At 41.1% G+C, this 18,099-nt stretch overlaps 1 protein-coding gene and 1 pseudogene across 5 annotated transcripts in view; both read right to left on the bottom strand.

Moving 5' to 3' along the window:
* The window catches only part of RAPH1 (Ras association (RalGDS/AF-6) and pleckstrin homology domains 1), a 108,436-nt gene that overhangs the window by 4,366 nt on the left and 85,971 nt on the right, over positions 1-18,099 (bottom strand). For all 5 annotated transcript variants that reach the window (XM_061607923.1, XM_061607924.1, XM_061607925.1 and 2 more), the window contains 6 exons: positions 11,204-11,325; positions 10,560-10,625; positions 10,071-10,214; positions 8,585-8,695; positions 7,810-7,908; positions 435-555 (listed from right to left, as the gene is read on the bottom strand). In XM_061607923.1, the coding sequence (XP_061463907.1) occupies positions 435-555; positions 7,810-7,908; positions 8,585-8,695; positions 10,071-10,214; positions 10,560-10,625; positions 11,204-11,325 (663 nt within the window). The remainder of the gene's footprint in view (positions 1-434; positions 556-7,809; positions 7,909-8,584; positions 8,696-10,070; positions 10,215-10,559; positions 10,626-11,203; positions 11,326-18,099) is intronic.
* LOC133378523 (5S ribosomal RNA) lies at positions 8,313-8,431 on the bottom strand (annotated as a pseudogene).

The raw sequence follows: 18,099 nt of genomic DNA, 5'->3' as shown, positions 1-18,099 counted from the left end.
AACAAACAACTCCCACATAAATAGAACATATTGATTTGGATGGATCAGTCCTACACTGTGCTGTATGTACAATCTACACCTTGACACCATGTACGAACTCAAAGATATGCAATAGAATCAAATGCTTCCCCTAAAATGTTCAAGACAGCATTTTAAGCAAGCTGGAAAAATAGACTGAGTCAGCAGAAACTTGTCTCATCTTGATGGTTTGACGACTAGTTTTAAGTCATATAAACACGGTCTCACTGTAATTATTCTTTAATCCACTTCCTTTCAGTTTTAAAAGCTGCTTGTTTCTGAATTAAATCGTAGGTATACATGTTACCACAGAGATGTAAAGATAGAAGTGTATTTTTTTTAACACTAAATGAAAACTTTTAAAACATTTTATGGAGGGAGAATGAAGTGTATTTTTAAGGCATATTGGAACTTACCTGGCAAACTAGAGGAGCTGGATCCTGACTTAATACTAGAGCTGGAGAGGGACGTCCAGTCATATGCGGATTCTGTCCTTTTCAGAGCTTCTTGATAGTTCACATACAATTGTTTCCCGTACTGAACAAAATAAAAGAGGAATTGTGAACACTTGTAGAACGTATCTTTCCAATCTGCATGATTTACATTCCAAGCTTATCCAACCTATCCCCACTGCACAACCTTTCATTTTAGACTAGCAGGCTTATTTCTGTCAAAACCCACACTGTAATATTAGTTGAAACTTTGTTTCATGTCGAAGTATTGGTGTCTTTGTTTCTTGGATTCTTACTACTAATCTACCCAGAAAGCTAGAAACAGCGGATTGCCTCATGGAATAATATTACAGTTTCTGGGCAGATATATGGAAAGTGCCATAAGGGTTAAATTGGTAGTTCCAAACAATAGTTTTTCTAATCACTGAATTACAATTCTCCAGACAGCTACCTTTATTAGATCTATGTTAACATATCTTGAAAAAAAGAACCGACAGATGTAGTCCCAAGTTCATTATGACATGGAATCTTAGGAAGAGGGATGGTTACATGCAGATTGGCTGACATCTCAAAAGAGGAATAATAAAATTAAAAATATTATACAGCCACAAGAGTGGCTGTATACTATAGCCAGCAGGGATTTTTCACATTCTGCAATGTTAAATGGAAAATACCCCCCCTGCCATTCTGAGGCTTCCTATAAGCTCATTTCAAAACAAAACCTTACAAAACTTATAGTCCTGAACTCAGAAACGCTTGCTTAACAACGCTGTCAATTTTCATGGCGATACACAAAACAGTCAGAGAGAATAGACAGTTCAAAGTGTAAAAAGAGAGAGAAAAACCTCAGAGCCCTTTTGGACTTTTTTCTCTGTTCTCATAATCTGTTGAAATTCATTAAAAATCAGTCACATTCACAGAGTACCTGTAATCCTAATACTGATGTTGCCCCATACTCTGACCTTCATCTACTGCAGTTTAAAAGTTGAAAAAATGCCTAGCTGATTTTTAATTAATTTAAGAAATTTTGGCTGGGGCCCTATGCTAATGCGGGGCATGCTCAGTAAGGACCAACTGTCAGTGTTCTAAAAGCCTCACAGCTGCTGGGCTTGGCTAATCAGAGGGCCACACCCACACCAGACTTTGATTTCATGTGAGACAGTCATGGCTTCCCTCAAAGAATCCTGGGAAGTGTAGTTTATGAAGGGTGCTGACATGAGACTCCTGTTCCACTGAGAGAGCTCCACAGACCAGACTGGTTTAACAGTCAGCCACTCTGATTGAAGTCTGTGAGGTGAACAGGACATCTCCTAGCAACTCTCAGCACGCTTCACTAACTACACTTCCCAGGATTCTTTGAGAGAAGCCATGCCTGTCCAAAGCGAAATAAAGGCCTGGTGTGGATGTGGCTTTGGTTTAAATGTTGGTGGGAGGCTACATGTGCCTGCGGTAGAATAAAAAGGTGGGGGAAAGCCTGAATAAGAATGATACTGTTTGCAATGTTTTCCTTTTGGAAAGGGACGGGGCTTCCCTTCTGCTCAGTGCCCACACACCCAATCTCCTCGCCCTCCTCCTCTCCTCCCTGCCTCTTCCCTGGGTCAGTTTTGGACTATGACCTGGAAGAGCAGGGTTCGAATCCCCACACAGCCATGAAGCTGACTGGGTGACCTTGGGCTGGTCACTGCCTCTCAGTCTCAGAGGAAGGCAATGGTGAAACCACTTCTGTTCAAAGGGTCGCCATAGGTGGGGATTGACTTGAAGGCAGTCCATTTCCATTTTCAAACATGATTGCACAGAAATAAATCCCATTGAACTCAAAAAGTATGCAAATGATCAAACCCACCCTCCCATCTCCTCCCTCCTATCCCTCCCTCTTGCCCCTCCCCTCCCCCTTCCTTTGCCCCTCCCTCCCCATCCCCATCTCCTTCCAATCCCCTCCTCCCCTCCCCTTCCTCCTCCCCATGGTCAGTTTTACCTATCTTAAGCATGATTGCACGGAAGTGAATACCACTGAACTCTAATAAGCATGGAAATGATCAAGACTCTCCTCTTCTCCCAGGCATTTTAGCATGTGTTTTAAATTGTTTGTATATTGTTTTAAATTTTAAAATTGTGTTTTAAATTGTATATTTGTTTTAATGTTTTTGATTGCTGTAAACCTCCCAGAGAGCCTCGGCTATGGGGCGGTATACAAGTGCAATCAATCAATCAATCTGCCCTCCCCCTTCCTTTGCCCCCCTCCAATACGTTCCTTCCCCTTCCCCTCCTCCTCCCCCATGGTCAGTTTTTCCTATCCTAACCAAGATTACATAGGAGTAAATCCCATTGAACTCAATAAGCATGCAAATGATCAGACCTGCTTTCCCCCTCCTTCCCCTCTCCCTCCTCCCCTGCCCACTCCAGCCCTCCCTTCCTCCCCCTAGTCAGTTTTACCCTAAACATGATTGCACAGGAGTAAATTCAATAAGCATGCAAATGATCAAATCTGTCCTTCTGCACCCCTCCCCCTCCTGCCTGCTCCCTCCCAGTCCTCCCCTCTGCATTGCATTTCCTCCCCTCCCCATCCTCTGTGGTCAGTTTCACCTATCCTAAGCATGATTGCAGGGGAATAAATCCCATTGAACTCAATAAGCATGCAAATGATCAATCCATTCTCAGCAAACTTAGACAGGATCCCATTTCTTACCTGCTGGATTAAAAAGCAGGGAAATTCACTCATAGTAAAAAAAACCTTGCGGTTTAAGAATGTACCTATAGCCCACAGCTATTTCTATCAAACTTTAAAAAGCAGGGAAATTGGGCAGCTATAGTGAATGCACCAGGGGAGCAGGAGACCTGAACTCCTCTCTGAGATATTGGACTGCCCTACAAATTGGTCAAAATGCAAACACCATTTGGGTTGGTCTTTCACAGTCCAATCCACTTGCTGTGTAGCTTGGAAGAATTTGGTAACATGTGCCTCTGAGCATATGGTGAGTGGTGGCAACACCTGCAATCAGCCCAAATAAGAGAAACAAGACGTGCTGCGCTGATCTTGTTTTAGCAGGGAGGAAGCAACATTATTAAGACAGTTGATATAGTTCAGATGGTCACTTTGAATATGTCTGATTTCCTTTGCAATTTTAATGAAGTTTCCTACAGGAAATCATTTTCTTTTCTTTCTATTTCTGTGAATATGTGAAGTACAGCAACTCTTTCCAAAATTTAGACTAAAAAAACTCCAAACATAATTGTGGAATAATGGCACTGACTTCTGCAGAATAGTCTCCAGTCGACCTCAGGAGTGTCTCAATTTGCACAAGATAAAATAGTGGTAGGTGAAATATATTCTAGCAAAATGCTAGGTGTGCTCTATGTTTTTAATTGACTGTGCCCACCTTGCCTTAAATAAAGTGGTTTAAACATAGCAGGCTGAAAATACGCATCCTCTTTTTTCCAACAGCTAGAGTCATTGCTGAAGTAGCAACATATTGGAATCAGTCTGATTTTTCATCAAACTGCAGTTTCAGATTCCACTGTTAATGTGCCCAAAATAGAAATAGAACATAACCTCCAATTTGAAACACAAAAGGCTGTCTTCACCATCATATGACACTGACCAATAAAAAGGCTTTGAAATTAATAAAAATAAATTTGACACAGATTTCTGGGATGAATAATGAGGGAAATAAAATTTTCTAGTGTAGATTCTCTGTAGAAACATTAGTAACACAGGAAAGAAGCAAAGTAAGAAGAACACCAACAAACATACAACAATATAATTCTCCATCTTTGGAGATGGCAGGTGTTGCCACCACTCACCATATGCTCAGAGGCACGTTACCAAATTCTTCCAAGCTACACAGGAAGTGGATTGGACTGTGAAAGACCAACCCAAATGGTGTTTGCATTTTGACAACTTTGTAGGGCAGTACAATATCTCAGAGAGGAGGTCAGGTCTGCTGCTCCCCTGGTGCATTCACTATAGCTGCCCAATTTCCCTGCTTTTTAAAGTTTGATAGAAATAGCTGTGGGCTATAGGTATGTTCTTAAACCGCAAGTTTTTTTGCCTATGAGTGAAGTATTTGTAATCTGGAAATGCTTCAGTGTGAAAATAAGTGGACACAGCAAGCAGACTGGATGATACCCAAATAAGTCGCACCAATAATAATAAATAATAATAAAAATTTATTTTTATGCTGCCTATCTGGCCGAGTAACGGCCACTCTAGACGGCGCACATAAATTAAAATACAGCATATAAATACAATATAAATACGACATATAAATACAGTCTTCAACTAATCAACCCACCCACATCTGTACGTTATATACTAAAATTTGCTAGGGATCCTGTATGCCTGCTGAAATAGCCATGTTTTTAATCCTTGGCGAAAGCCTACCAAGGAGGGGGCATGGCGAAGATCATATGGGAGAGAGTTCCAGAAGGTGGGGGCCACAATCGAGAATGCCCTCTCTCTAGTCCGCACCAGCCTGGTTGTTTTCACTGGCGGGACCGAGAGAAGGTCTTGTGAGGCTGATCTTGTAAGGCGGCACATTTGGTGATGCTGGAGGCGCTCCTTTAGATAAACTGGACCGAAACCGTGTAGGGCTTTAAAGGTTAACACCAACACCTTGAATTGGGCTCGGTAGACAACTGGTAACCAGTGTAGGTCTTCTAACACTGGAGTGATGTGATTCCAGCGGCGGCCATTCTTAATCAGCCGTGCCGCCGCATTTTGTACCAGTTGTAATTTCTGAACCATCTTCATGGGTAGCCCAACGTAGAGCGCATTAAAGTAGTCTAAGCGAGAGGAGACCAGGGCATGCACTACTCGCGGGAGCAGATAAACCGGAAGATAGGGTCGCAGCCTCTGTATCAGGTGTAACTGATACCAAGCTGCCCGGCTCACTGCTAACACCTGAGCCTCCATGGACAGCTTGGAGTCAAGAACGACCCCGAGGCTGTGGACCTGGTCCTTTAGGGGCAATCTTACCCCATTCAACACCAGGTCGATATCTCCCAATCTTCTCTTGTCTCCCACAAGCAGTATCTCGGTCTTGTCGGGGTTCAGTTTCAGCCTGTTTCCTCCCATCCATTCACTTACGGACTCCAGGCACTTGGAAATGGTACCCACAGCCAACTCCGGTGAGGACTTAAATGAGAGATAGAGCTGAGTGTCATCCGCATATTGGTGGCACTGCAACCCAAATCTCCTGATGATAGCTCCCAGCGGCTTTACATAGATGTTAAATAGCATGGGAAAGAGGATAGAGCCCTGTGGCACACCACAATTAAGAGGCCAAGGGTCCGAAACCTCCTCTCCCAATGCTACCCGTTGGTGCCTGTCAGAGAGATAGGAACGGAACCACCATAGAACAGTGCCTCCAATTCCCATTCCCTCCAGGCGGCCCAAGTCCATTGATTTGAAGTCCTCTAAGGGGGACTAAAATTGGATACTACCTATTAATTTGAACATACTTTAGATTTAATGTGCTGGACAAGCCTAGAAATACATGCTCTGATGACCAGTCAAGAGTAAATAAAAATGGATGATTTAAAAATTTTTAAATATCAATTTTTATTTACTCAATATTAGTAAAAAAACTTTTATTTAAATCTGAATTTTAAAGTTCCAGTGTTCCTGCCATGGAAAACTGTAGCCACATTTGGACCTAATGCCAAGCCATAAATCCATGGTTAAGCAAACTAGGCTGTACAAGAGGTGTGGGCCAATGTGCACAACTCAACCAGGAGGCCTAGTCAGGTGACTGCCAGCCATCTCCACTCATTCAGATTCAGGGATAATCTGCCATATCCTTTTTGCAGATAAAACTGCCAGCAACTACTACAAATACATAGAACAAATGTTAAGCTTGTGTGAATCAGTTCATATTCATCACCAATGCTCTGAATTATGTGTGTGACCATTTATTATTTTATTCATTTATATCCCACCTTTCCCCCAGAACTGGGACTCAAGGAGGCTTACAAAAATTAAAACAATACAGTTAAAAACACATAAATAAAACATACAAAGTTATAATTAAAATGCAATCAAACCAACTACAAAAACCATTTAAAACAGTGTGATTAGAAAACCCCCACCAAATACAAATCAGTAAAAACAGCACCCTATTTAATAGCCCTTGCAGTCAGTTCCCAAAAGCCTTTCGCAACCAAGAAGTCTTTACCTGCTGACAGAAGAACAGCAGGGAGGGAGCCAGTCTAACCACCCTAGGAAGGGAGTTCGAGACCCAGAAGGCACTCACCGAAAAGGCTCTTGCCCGTGTTCCCGCCAGACATGCCTGTGAGGGAGACGAGACCGAAAGAAGGGCCTCTCCCGATGGTATCAGTGCTCAGTGAACAGGCTCATATAGAAAGATATGGTCCTTTAGATAATTATTGCTCGTCTTGGACCGTAATAAAGATTTTACTTATTTACTTACTTAACTTTAGATAATTGGGACCCGAGTTGTATAGGGCTTTATAGATCATAACCAGCACTTCGAATTGTGCTCAGAAACAAACCGGTAACCAGTGGAGCTCCTGTAACAGTGGGGTTGTGTGCTCCCTGTAACCAGCCCCAGTTAACAACTTTGGACCAACTGAGGTTTCTGAACCTTCTTCAAATGTAGCCCCAAGCAGAGCACGTTACCATAATGCAAACGGGATGTGACTAAGGCATGTGTCACTGTGGCCAGATCAGACATCTTCAGGAATGGGCGCAGTTGGTGCACTAGTTTTAACTGTGCAATTGCAAATGTATATCCACTGCCCATGCAATGGAGTGGAGAAACACAGCCTAAAGTGGGGGTCTTGACTTGACAGTGAACTTTAAATGTCTCCCCACTCAGGAAAAATCTGTATGTTGGCTCCTTGCCCATTTTCTCCCTCAGTAGTTTAACTTTTAGAAAAATTTCCACCAGTGCTACTGGCTTGCTTTATTCAGTATTATCCTCCTCAAGATCTTGACAGGGGTGGGACCCGCAAAAATGGTATTTCAATTGTTATTTTAACTGGATACATGCTTGGTTGTCCATAGGTGGAAATAATAATTTCCAAGAGACCACACACACAAACACAGAATGCAGGAGCCATCTATTTTCTGACAGAAGAAAGGATGACTGCCTGTACAGATACAGCAACCACAGCACTCCAAGACATAGTAAAGTTCTGTAGTTGCCTTTCCTCTCTCCTGGATGAGGGTAGGCTGGTGACTTGCTCCATCAATCCTTATTTGTGGGGCTGGTTTCAGGTAAACATTAGCAACACCACTCTGTATTGATACTTTCCAACTCTTAGACTACAGTAAATAAATCATGAAGTCTTGTGAAAAGAACAGAAAAGCAAAACATACCTTAGCAATGCGGATGCCATTTACCCACTGATGTAGGGTTCTGATATCATCACAACACAGATATTTAATATATTGAGATTTCTTCTGAATCTGAGGATGCTGCAAGAGGAATATTTTATATGATCAGGTTGAACTGATTTTTTTTTTAAACCAACCTTACAGAACCAGCAGTTAAGACTACTCCTAGGGGAGCAGAATAACCATGCTCAATGTTATTGCAATGTGTGATAGCACTAGGTTCAAAAGTAAGGAACGCCAGCTTTGAATGTTATGATTCATACTTCATTAAAACTATTGAAAGAAATTGCAGCAAAATATGATTAAGAACTTGTTCTCTTCCCTCATAGGCAAATGAAAAATGGGATCTGTATGCAGACTGTTTGTTGTTATATGCCTTCAAGTCGATTCTGACTTATGGCGTCCTTATGAATCTTTTTTGGATATATTCATAGAGTTTTCATGGTAAGAGGTATTCAGAGGTAGTTTACCAATGCCTTCCGGTAAGCCTACGGCACCCGGTATTCCTAGGTGGTTTCCCATCCAAGTACTAACCAGGCCTGACCCTGTTTAGCTTCCAAAATCAGACAAGATCCGGTGTGTTCAGGATAGTATGGCCTTAGGCGCAGACTGATCAGGGGGACATAAAGCTTTCTAATCAACATTGGATGATACAAAAGATTATTTTTTGTGTTTGCAGCATGTAAGATACAAGATGCATGCCAACTTCCGTTCACCTTTTCATTTTTCATATTGACAGCTACTATTCAACATTTACCTTCAGTACTAAGCAATAGTCTGTAGGGGCTTTATACTTATTCCGGTAGTCTTGCCCATAGTAAACATTTACATGGTCCAACTGAAGAAAGCATACAAGATCCCGAGAGACCTATAAAGAAACACATACTTGGTCATGAAAAGAAATTTACAAATCATTTTACCATAACTCTTTCAACGTTATATCCTGTGTATGCTTCCAAGTTAATGTAAATACAAGAAATACATCTTGCCAAATACCAGTGCATTCGTTTCAAGAAACTAGTATCAGAAGACAACTAGAATCAAAACAGGTAATCTGCTGCTCTCCTACTACTAAAAGTGAACTATTAACCCATAGGTCCAGGACGGGGGCAAAAACATTAGCATTATATAAGCAGCAGACATATTACAAGACCAGTGTCAAATAATGTTCTAGGATTTCTCAAATATGAAAAGAATTTCAAGTTAGATTAAAATGCCAGTGTTTCTTATGAAAACACTCCCTCTGATGTAAAAGGAATGCCTTCATGGGACACAGTAAATCAATATAGAAGCTATTAAAAAATAAATATATATTTCGACTATGATGTGCTAATAGAAATCAACAGGAAATGAAGGAAAGCATGACAGATAGGGGACATGAAGGTTTTTTATGAGCTGGTAGTGAATATTAAATAGGGATTTTCATCATTATTGGAGGGTTTTCATTCACAATGGTCCAGCATGGAGACCAGTATTTCAAAGGGTCAATCAAAACGTGGGAAGAGGAGTCATCAAAAACTATGTTTTGGTTAACTCCCTTTATAGGTGGCCATATGTTTAATATAATTTCAAAGCCCCCACTGAGATGTAATTTTACACTGAAACTATCACAAAAGAAAGTAACTAGCTTTGTGTTTATTACAACAAAGATGAGAAAGAAACAATGGTTACAGCCCTACAGGAACTGTGGAATGCTGAACAAGTTGGCTGAAGGAGATTTAGATAAGCTTCATCAGACCACTTTTGAGGTCCTCTCTTTTAAAAACTAATTACAACATTTTTTTCTGAATATTTTTGAAGAACCATTAATTTGCCTCTGGGTGTCCCCATTTTATGGGCCTGCTGATAAGCACATGATGACCAAGTACTCTGTTAGATGTAGGAATAAGATGATAATGAAATCCAAGCCAGACATAAAATCTTGACGGTGATCCATTCTTATGTTATGGATAATGTGCAAGGCTAGTACCAACAAAGTAGTTCGGTTAATGGCTGAGCAGTGGAACTTCCCCTCCCTCTCTTGTCCTTGCGTGCCCCCTAAGTCTGTTCTGGGTTTCCCCGCAATCCTCCAGAGCAGATTTGGTGAGGGAATGCAGGGAGAGGAAAAACCCTCTGTATTTTTTCCTAGTAATTGTATAATTTTAATGGAACAAAGTCAACAATGAAATGACTGGATGTGCTTGCGTTTTGAAAAGGTGACAGCAAAACAAGACTAAAATCAGTTTTAGAAAGAGAAAATTCACCTTTGCTTTTCCTTTTGGAACATAGTAGATCCCAGAAGCTCGAAGAAGAAAGTAACGCTTCTTCCAGGATTTTTTGCCATCATCCTTCAGCCACAACACTCCCTCAATTTCTGGCACTGTTACTGAGCTTCCACAAAAACACTCCTAGAATAGAAGGTTAACACAAATTTGAAGACAACATTATGTATTCACAGGAACATTTCTTCTCATACACATTATCTACCCTTGAATCATCAGATTTTCTGTCCGTTAGAGTCAACGGCCAGTAGTATCATGCCACTGAATTTCAAAAATCTTTCACTGGGTGTTAATGGTTTTTATTAAAGCTTATCAAGTTCTACCCCATCCCTTATTACTGACTTGCCCAACGGATTTAGATTATGAGCTTGAGGGGCAGGACTTAGATTCCTTCCCCATTCTTGCATGGCAATAAATGAATAGAAGCAGCAGTAAAATGCACCACCTCATAAATATTCTGGAAAGTGTTACCTCCAGTAGTACTTCCTTGTTCCTGTCTGCCATTTCAGAGGTTTCTCTTTTCCCTAGAAGATAATTCTGTAAAAGAGGAATTGAGACTTCGGCTGAAGCATTTTGAATAATTCAGAAATTAAATCATCATGATATTCCCATGCTGATAAAGTGCTGTTTGTGAGCAAAAACTTATCCAGACTTCCTCCTAAAAAGCTATAAAGTCAGAAAGGTAATATTTGATCTTAACAACCAAAAAAGTATTTCCCCCCCTGATAGATTCAGATAACTGAGTCTATATGCAAAACTACAACACACACAGATACTGGTCTCCATACCTCTTTCTGGTGACACCCAAATGGGATCATGGAGTCAGTATTAAAAATAATCAAGAGGCAATGATGATGCTAATTCAGACTTAGGCCAGACTGTCTTCATGCTGACTACGCTTTTGCAGCATCCCGAAAAACTGCCAAAAGGGAGATTTTTTTGCCAACTGGCAAAAGCTCACATGAAAAGCTGTCTCTGCCTTAGTTCAGCCGTTAATTTGTTTTATATAATTATATCACTTCCCTCATTGTATATGTTTTGTGTTTACTGCTTTAAAAATATAGATCAAGTGGCAGAAATGGTGCTCAGGTGCAGAAAAAACCCAATATACTGACCTGGGGATTTTTGAAAAGTGCATATTTTTCTATACGTTCTACAAACATAAGTTTATTTTGACTGTCTCTTGTCCAGTTGAGGAGGTTTTCAACCAAGTTTTCATGGTCTTCAAAGATTCTCTCTGCATAACAACAGGGAAGATGTTAAATATTCTAAGCTTGAAACCCAGCACTTAATTTTTTTTGGGGGGGGCGGTAGCAATGCCTTATTGACTCATGACAAAACACATGAAGGCACAGTAAAATATATCTTACATATATCTTATATATATCTTATATTTTATTTATTAATTAATTAATTATATTTCTATACCACCCAATAGCCGAAGCTCTCTGGGCGGTTTACAACATAAAAACATCCAGTATACAATTAAAACATATATCACGACTTAAACAATGTATCAAAAGTAGCTAAATATAATTAAACAGATAAACAACTACAACACAATCCTAAAAATTAAATATAAAAACATATTAAATCAGTTTAAAGTATTAAGATGTAAAGATGTTAAAAAGTTAAAATTACTAAAATATTAAGATTGTAGTGTTAAATGTAGTTGTTAAAAGTAGATGTTAAAGTGCTTAAAATGCCTGGGAGCATAAAAAGGTTTTTACCTGGTGCCGAAAAGATAACAATGTTGGCGCCAGGCGTACCTCATCAGGGAGAGAGTTCCATAATTCGGGGGCCACCACAGAGAAAGCCCGTTTCCTTGTTGTCACCTTCCGGGCTTCTCTCTGGGTAGGCCCCCGAAGGAGGGCCTTTGATGTTGAACGTAGTGTACGGGTAGGTTCATATCGGGAGAGGCACTCCATCAGGTATTGTGGTCCCAAGCCGTGTAAGGCTTTATAAGTCAAAACCAGCACTTTGAATTGAGCCCGAATTGAATTGGACAGAAAGACAAATGGACAAAGTATATTTTCCACTACATGGTTAGTATAATGCACAAGCACGTATATCTGTTATTCCCATTGGCATGTGGGCTACACAACTGCTGTATTTGCACACCCCAAGGTAAATCAGGAATGTGTAGTGTGCTAATGCATGCAGCTCATTTGCTCTCACTTCACTCGTCCCTTCTCGCAAGCAAGTAAAACCAATCAGAAAGGGTTTGTTGCACTAAAACAAGCCAGGATTCGAAAGCCATACCCTGATTTACCAGCCTGGCTTGTCTGGGAGCTACAACCCAGATTCCAGATGTGCATGTCACAATAAGATAGTCCTTCCTGTTTAGTTTTACCACTCAAGTGAAGCAAAGGGGGCGCACACGACACCCTTAACCATGAATCCTGCTTATTAGGTTGTGCAAATGTGGCCAAGGTAAACAAATGATAGTCATAATCCTAAAAGGTCTAGTTGTACACAGACCTGAGCTTGTGTTCACCCAAACCAATTTTCAGTTAATTAACTGTGCGGAATGAGAGGGCTACCATTTCATAAGAACATAAGAAGAGCCTGCTGGATCAGGCCAGTGGCCCATCTAGTCCAGCATCCTGTTCTCACAGTGGCCAACCAGGTGCCTGGGGGAAGCCCGCAAGCAGGACCCGAGTGCAAGAACACTCTCCCCTCCTGAGGCTTCCGGCAACTGGTTTTCAGAAGCATGCTGCCTCTGACTAGGGTGGCAGAGCACAGCCATCATGGCTAGTAGCCATTGATAGCCCTGTCCTCCATGAATTTGTCTAATCTTCTTTTAAAGCCATCCAAGCTGGTGGCCATTACTGCATCTTGTGGGAGCAAATTCCATAGTTTAACTATGCGCTCAGTAAAGAAGTACTTCCTTTTGTCTGTCCTGAATCTTCCAACATTCAGCTTCTTTGAATGTCCACGAGTTCTAGTATTATGAGAGAGGGAGAAGAACTTTTCTCTATCCACTTTCTCAAGGCCATGCATAATTTTATACACTTCTATCATGTCTCCTCTGACCCGCCTTTTCTCTAAACTAAAAAGCCCCAAATGCTGCAACCTTTCCTCGTAAGGGAGTCGCTCCATCCCCTTGATCATTCTGGTTGCCCTCTTCTGAACCTTTTCCAACTCTATAATATCCTTTTTGAGATGAGGCGACCAGAACTGTACACAGTATTCCAAATGCGGCCGCACCATAGATTTATACAACGGCATTATGATATCGGCTGTTTTATTTTCAATACCTTTCCTAATTATTGCTAGCATGGAATTTGCCTTTTTCACAGCTGCCGCACACTGGGTCGACATTTTCATCGTGCTGTCCACCACAACCCTGAGGTCTCTCTCCTGGTCGGTCACCGCCAGTTCAGACCCCATGAACGTATATGTGAAATTCAGATTTTTTGCTCCAATATGCATAATTTTACACTTGTTTATATTGAATTGCATTTGCCATTTTTCCGCCCATTCACTCAGTTTGGAGAGGTCTTTTTGGAGCTCTTCGCAATCCCTTTTTGTTTTAACAACCCTGAACAATTTAGTGTCGTCAGCAAACTTGGCCACTTCACTGCTCACTCCTAATTCTAGGTCATTAATGAACAAGTTGAAAAGTACAGGTCCCAATACCGATCCTTGAGGGACTCCACTTTCGACAGCCCTCCATTGGGAGAACTGTCCATTTATTCCTACTCTCTGCTTTCTGCTTCTTAACCAATTCCTTATCCACAAGAGGACCTCTCCTCTTATTCCATGACTGCTAAGCTTCCACAGAAGCCTTTGGTGAGGTACCTTGTCAAACGATTTTTGAAAGTCTAAGTACACTATGTCCACTGGATCACCTCTATCTATATGCTTGTTGACACTCTCAAAGAATTCTACTAGGTTACTGAGACAGGACTTTCCCTTGCAGAAGCCATGCTGGCTCTGCTTCAGCAAGGCTTGTTCTTCTATGTGCTTAGTTAATCTAGCTTTAATTATACTTTCTGCCAGTTTTCCAGGGACAGAAGTTAAGCTAACTGGCCTGTAATTTCCGGGATCCCCTCTGGATCCCTTTTTGAAGATTGGCATTACATTTGCCACTTTCCAGTCCTCAGGCACGGAGGAGGACCCGAGGGACAAGTTACATATTTTAGTTAGCAGATCAGCAATTTCACCTTTGAGTTCTTTGAGAACTCTCGGGTGGATGCCATCCGGGCCCGGTGATTTGTCAGGTTTTATATTGTCCATTAAGCTTAGAACTTCCTCTCTCGTTACCACTATTTGTCTCAGTTCCTCAGAATCCCTTCCTGCAAATGTTAGTTCAGGTTCAGGGATCTGCCCTATATCTTCCACTGTGAAGACAGATGCAAAGAATTCATTTAGCTTCTCTGCAATCTCCTTATCGTTCTTTAGTACACCTTTGACTCCCTTATCATCCAAGGGTCCAATTGTCTCCCTAGATGGTCTCCTGCTTTGAATGTATTTATAGAATTTTTTGTTGTTGGTTTTTATGTTCTTAGCAATGTGCTCCTCAAATTCTTTTTTAGCATCCCTTACTGTCTTCTTGCATTTCTTTTGCCAGAGTTTGTGTTCTTTTTTATTTTCTTCATTCGGACAAGACTTCCATTTTCTGAAGGAAGACTTTTTTTCAAGGCAGAAATAAATTGCATTGCATGGCACTCTCTCTTTATGCACCCTGGATTTAGTCATCTGTCACTTGTCACCGTAGGTACAATAATATGTATATTATTCATGGTAAATACTGCTTGAGAGTGAGTAAAATGAGTGACGGGGAGTCAGTATCGGCTGAAAGAGTGGGATGGGAAGAAGTGTGATATGTTTAGAGGTGAGTGATATTGGAGGGGTCAGAAGAAAAAGGGATAGGATTTATCTTTAGTTAGATCTGTGGTGGTTGAAAATTTAGATAAAAGGATATAGGGTCTAGGATTTGAGGGGGTCTAAGGAGAGACAGTATGAATGTAAGAAGCAATAATGAGTAGTTAATATAATTAATAAAACCTAGTAACTTAAATCTATGTGCTGGAGGAGGACAAAGTGACTTATTGTGTAATACCTTTCAAATGTGAAATAATAAATATACTGTTGTCTTCATTATCTCATGCCTACTGCTCGATTACAATCAAGAGGGAAAGTAATACTTATGAAATAATAAGATTAATACATATCCTCGCATCCTCATATCCTAAAAAGAACAAGTATTGGACCTGAAGTAAAGGTCCTGGTGGCAGCATTACTTAGTATATGATGGAAGGTATTGCCTGCTGAGGTGAAGACCACCCCACAAAAAAATGAAAACTATTGTTTCATTACTACCACAGATATAGAAATGACTTTCCATAAAAAGATGAATGTTCAGAAAATTCAAAACTACCTGTGCATAACAGATGCAACTGGGTTAGCTAACCTGTGGTTCTCCAGGTGTCACTGGATTTCAACTCCCATCAGTCCGAGCCACCACGGCCAATAGTCAGGAAAGATGGGAGCTGTAGTCTTGCAACATCTAGAGGGCCAAAGATAGCCACCACTGGAGTACAGAAACCAACTATACAATTCTGAATACTTACAAATGCAAATTTCCACAGAAAAGTGAAGGCAACACAGAAATGTATGTGTATGTCACTATGAACACCTTCAAATCCACTTTAACCTGAACTCATATTCCAATACGCTAATGGCAGCTGGTGCCCACTAGACTTGGTAGGGCTGCTATGGAAGTGTGGCCAACAAGGCCATGGGGGAGTGGCCAAGTTTTGGTTTTCTCTCCATCCTCCTCCCTTGCAAACATACTGTGGATACTGAAGCATTCCAGTTTTGCATACAGCACCAAACTAAACTGTAAAGTGCCTTGCTTTGGCTCAGAAAGGATTCTGGCTGTTGTCACAGCAGTATCACAGATAATAGTTATTGCCTGAAGATCCTGTAAACTGTTAAGTTCCTGTCACTCAGAGAAAAAGATATGGCAGGTGGGGGAAAAACAAGAAGCCAAAATGTTAGAAAAAGGAGTCGTTCACACCATATGATCAGTTCTGAATACTGCAGCAGGACATTCTACAAGTTCTTCCAGTATTCCACTGGTGTGGGGATGCAAGACATTCACACAAAGCATTTTTAAGTCTCTTGGTTTTTATAAAAGCAGGGATTTGCTTAACTCAAAATTCCTTCTCCTTTTGATCATTTATGCAGGTTCCACCCCTCCATTTAAAGTAAAACGGGGGCTGGAAGTGTGCAACAACCCCACACATGCCCTACTTATTGGATTACCAATGCCAGGATATCTGTGTTGTCAACTACTCTCCTGCTCTGTTCTCCCCCAGCCCCCATCATGAAAGACACAGTCCTGGGTTCAGAAAGAAAAGAAACATCTGGTCTCCTTCAAAGTACTCCTAGGGTTTTTGTTTTAATTAAAATGATATTAAGTTCTTGCTCTCATCCCCATGGCGATTAATTATGTTGCATAAACCCATATCAAATTTTTAGATACTTTAAATAAATAAATAATATTTGCCACCAAGAATCTTCTCTCCCTCTCATCCTGACAATAAAAAGGTCTGGTTCAGGTCCCATCCATGAAAAATAAAATAGATTCTCTCCACGCACACACACACTTATGATGCCAACCAAACACTGGAGGGGGGGCAGATTACCACCAAGAATTTCCACCTTCTCCCACCCCGACAATAAAAAGGTCCAGTCTGGCCCATGAAGACCCAGATTCTCCCTCCACACCACCTTATGTTACCAGCCAAACATTTTGGGGGCAGTTTGCCACCAAGATGAATCTCCTCTCTTCCTAACCCCCACAATAAATGGGGTCCAGCCCGGCCTATGAAGAAACCAAACTCTGCTTTTAGAGTAGTTTTCCACCATTTCTTTTACTGATGTGTCTAGATATGTCTGAGCATGCCCAGATCCAATATGTGATTCTGACATAGGCTAAGACTACCAAGTGGGCTGCTCTTGAAGCAGTCTAGACTCCTCCCTGACCCCGCCCTAATTTGCTATAGTGCCTGTGTAAGATGGGCGTCTTAACAAGAGATGAAGTAGAAGCTTTCTAATAGGGCTGAGAATCCGGCAAACCAAGGGAAGGGCTCTCTTTGCCATAGCTACACTTTTAGGTTAGGATTGCTGAATGGTGCAGAGAGCTGATTGGCCAGAGAACAGTAGAATGACATAAAGGTTTGCTGAGCTTCTCAGAGTTCAAACAAGTATCAAATGTGTGTGGAAGAAGAAAAAGTGTGTAGCATTGAGATTTGAGGGAGTTAAAAAAAATCTTGACATTCTTATTGGGAGGGCTGTACAGCAGTAGCCCCAACAGATTGGTCTCTACTGAATATACTATATCCCCATGGGAAATTTATCCAGAATGCAAGTCCATAGGGAGCCAGGCCTCATCCGGTTTGTCTACTATTTATAATTCATGTAACTTTTTGCTGAAGCTGGCAGACATGTTGCTTGTTCGAAGCAAGAGAAAGACCAAGGAAACGGTGGGACTGCTGCTCAGTGAGGATGGCAAAATGTTGACAGATAACAAGGAAAAGGCAGAACTGCTCAACACCTATCTTGCCTCCGTTTTCTCACCAAAAGGGAAGAGTGTGCAACCTTGCATCGGTAGCAATCTCAGTAACGGGTCGGGATTGCAGTTCAAGATTGATAAGGAGATAGTCTTTGAATTTGGGTTTCAGTTTGCTTTACATGACAACAGCAATAAGGAAAATACCAGAAAAAGGTTGTCTTAATACTTTACTGAAGAGTTTAATTTTCCCCTGATGAAGGCTTGACTACACAGGCTGAAACACGTTGGGCTTTTACATATTTTATACAGAAATTTCTCTTTTTTATATACAAGAAATTATTGGTGCCACTGTGCACAGAATAAAGCCACATCTTTCCAGCATTCTGGTTTTTGACCTCCTTTTTGTGCTTCCAGTGAATGCTTCGCACTTTTTATCTTGACTTCAATACCGGGAAAGATATTAGAACAGATAATAAAAGAGTC

The sequence above is a fragment of the Rhineura floridana genome, chromosome 2 (genome assembly GCF_030035675.1).
Source record: "Rhineura floridana isolate rRhiFlo1 chromosome 2, rRhiFlo1.hap2, whole genome shotgun sequence".
NCBI classification, from domain to species: domain Eukaryota; kingdom Metazoa; phylum Chordata; class Lepidosauria; order Squamata; family Rhineuridae; genus Rhineura; species Rhineura floridana.
The sequence above is the reverse complement of the archived record's forward strand: the minus strand, read 5'-3'. Positions and strand labels throughout refer to the sequence as shown.